A 2,500-nucleotide genomic window follows, 5' to 3' on the forward strand; every position below is an offset into this window, starting at 1 on the left:
AGGAGGAGGAGGAGGAGGAGAAAGTGGAGGAGGAGGAGGAGGAGGAGAAAGAAGAGGAGGAGGAGGAGGAGGAGAAAGAAGAGGAGGAGGAGGAGGAGGAGGAGGAGGAGGAGAAAGAGGAGGAGGAGAAAGTGGAGGAGGAGGAGGAGAAAGAGGAGGAGGAGGAGAAAGAGGAGGAGGAGGAGAAAGAGGAGGAGGAGGAGGAGGAGAAAGAGGAGGAGGAGGAGAAAGAGGAGGAGGAGGAGGAGGAGGAGGAGAAAGAGGAGGAGGAGGAGGAGGAGGAGGAGGAGGAGGAGGAGGAGGAGGAGGAGGAGAAAAAGGAGGAGAAAAAGGAGGAGAAAAAAGAGGAGAAAAAGGAGGAGAAACGGGAGGAGAAAAAGGAGGGGAAAAGGGAGGAGAAAGAGGAGGAGAAAAAGGAAGGGAAACGGGAGGAGAAAAAGGAGGGGAAACGGGAGGAGAAAAAGGAGGAGAAAAAGGAGGGGAAACGGGAGGAGAAAGAGAAGAAAGAAGGAAAAGAGGTAGAAGAAGAAAAGGAAAAAGACAAGGAAGAAGAGAAGGATGAAGAAGAGGTTAAAAAGAGAAAGAAAAAGACAAGGAAGAAGAGGATAAAAAGAGAAAGAAAAAGACAAGGAAGAAGAGAAAGAAGAGAAAAAAGAAGAAGAAAAAACATAAAAAGGAATAAGACTGAAAGAAAAAGAAAAGAAAGGAAAGGAAAAATACAATGAAAAAGAAAAAAAACAATGCAGAAGAGGCACAGGCAGAAGAAGGAATCAGAGGAAAGAGATCTACTAGGAGAGCGAAACAAAGGTAATATAAAGACAATCGCAAGCAGCAAAAGCCATTTATACCTTAAAGAAGCTTTTGTTGGCAAGAGCATTGGAGGCTTCCTTGAAGTCTGGATACTTGTATAAATGCACAAAAGCTGGAGCTCCTTGTACACCTGGAAGATATTGGAAATCAGAAAAGCAATTTCATTAAAGAAATCACATGGAGAAATAATCTTAAAGACAATCCATTATTTCCAAAAAATGTGATATCAGCAGGAAAACTTCCTACAAAATTAAAGTCAAACTGTCGTACAAGAATTAATGAATAATTCTTGAGATGAATAATAACTACCATTTTCCTATATTCACTTGTATGCTTAATGTGCAGTTGCGTTTCTAAATTTATATAAAAAAAATACAAGACAATATTTATTTTAAATGTCCCTACACAGGCTTAATAAAACATTTTCCCTATTTTAATAAATAGTCGTGATTGTAGCTAAATGAACTAAGGGCTGACCAACAACCACACCAATATATCACACAATCACAATCAATATATTAGACACACACAGGAACACTGTACAGGAAATACATAATCAAATAAATAAAAAAAAAAAAAATATACCAAACTCACTTGGCATAAAGAATGTAACATAGTGAGTGTTCTTTGAAGGAGACAAGCTAAAGGACTTCAGTTTTGCCAGAACTTTCTTTTCAGCCACTGTAGCAAGGTCATTTGCCTTGAAGAAGTGAACTTCACTCGTAATATTCCTTGCCATAATTGCTTCATCAGCTGTCCATTGTGGTTGCCTGTGATTATAAGGGAAAAACAAACAAATTTTGCTAAATATCACAATCCCTCAATCTCTTCTCTACATATATACATACATATATACATACATATATATACATACATATATCCATACATATATACATACATATATCCATACATATATATATTTATATTTATATATATACATATACATATACATATACATATACATATACATATACATATACATATACATATACATATACATATACATATACATATACATATACATATACATATACATATACATCCATCACAAGCAATACAAATATAAAATTAGTCATTAATTCAATAACCTAAAAGTACTAAAGTAATGATTAACAAAACCATTTTTTTTCTACCCAAGCAATGAATGGTTAACAGCAGTTTTATTCTTACCAACTGATCTGGCTCTGCTGGAAAAATGATCGCAGCAACTTCTTTTTACCTACGTCATACACGCTCAAGTTAGGCTGTGCTTGGTTTTGATCTTTATTTTCTGGGAAAGAAAATTTAAAGATTAAGGAGTACAACTCAATCTCACAGACATATCATTGTGCATTGCAATCATAAACTAGACATTCCTTATGCTTCATATTTAGTCACTCATACAAAACAGATGATTAAATGGATTGGAAAAGTGAGGAAACAAAGTAAGACAATGAAGGAATAAAGGAATGGAAAGAAAAAAAAAATAGTGATACTTACTGACATAGGTGTCCCACACAGCCAAGAAACTGCCCATTGGGGAGAAGCAAACTTCCTGGGCACGAGGGTGCTTCAGGGATCCAATCTTTTCCCATTTTGGAGCCTCCACCACATGGACTCTAAGAAGGCAATCAAACTTTGAGTGGATACAGTCCATAACCTTGTATATTCTGCACATTTAGTCACAGTACTATAAGCTTCTTATCAAAAT

The 2,500-nt window shown here is 36.6% G+C and overlaps 1 protein-coding gene across 1 annotated transcript in view; it reads right to left on the minus strand.

The window, feature by feature from the left end:
* LOC125041867 (eukaryotic translation initiation factor 2A-like) overlaps positions 1–2,500 on the minus strand; it is a 13,716-nt gene that overhangs the window by 8,783 nt on the left and 2,433 nt on the right. The window contains exons 3-6 of the mRNA XM_047637233.1: positions 2,290–2,408; positions 1,981–2,080; positions 1,405–1,580; positions 849–940 (exon numbers count right to left, since the gene is read on the minus strand). Coding sequence (XP_047493189.1) covers positions 849–940; positions 1,405–1,580; positions 1,981–2,080; positions 2,290–2,408 — 487 coding nt within the window. The remainder of the gene's footprint in view (positions 1–848; positions 941–1,404; positions 1,581–1,980; positions 2,081–2,289; positions 2,409–2,500) is intronic.

Source organism: Penaeus chinensis, chromosome 31 (genome assembly GCF_019202785.1).
Source record: "Penaeus chinensis breed Huanghai No. 1 chromosome 31, ASM1920278v2, whole genome shotgun sequence".
Lineage (NCBI taxonomy): Eukaryota > Metazoa > Arthropoda > Malacostraca > Decapoda > Penaeidae > Penaeus > Penaeus chinensis.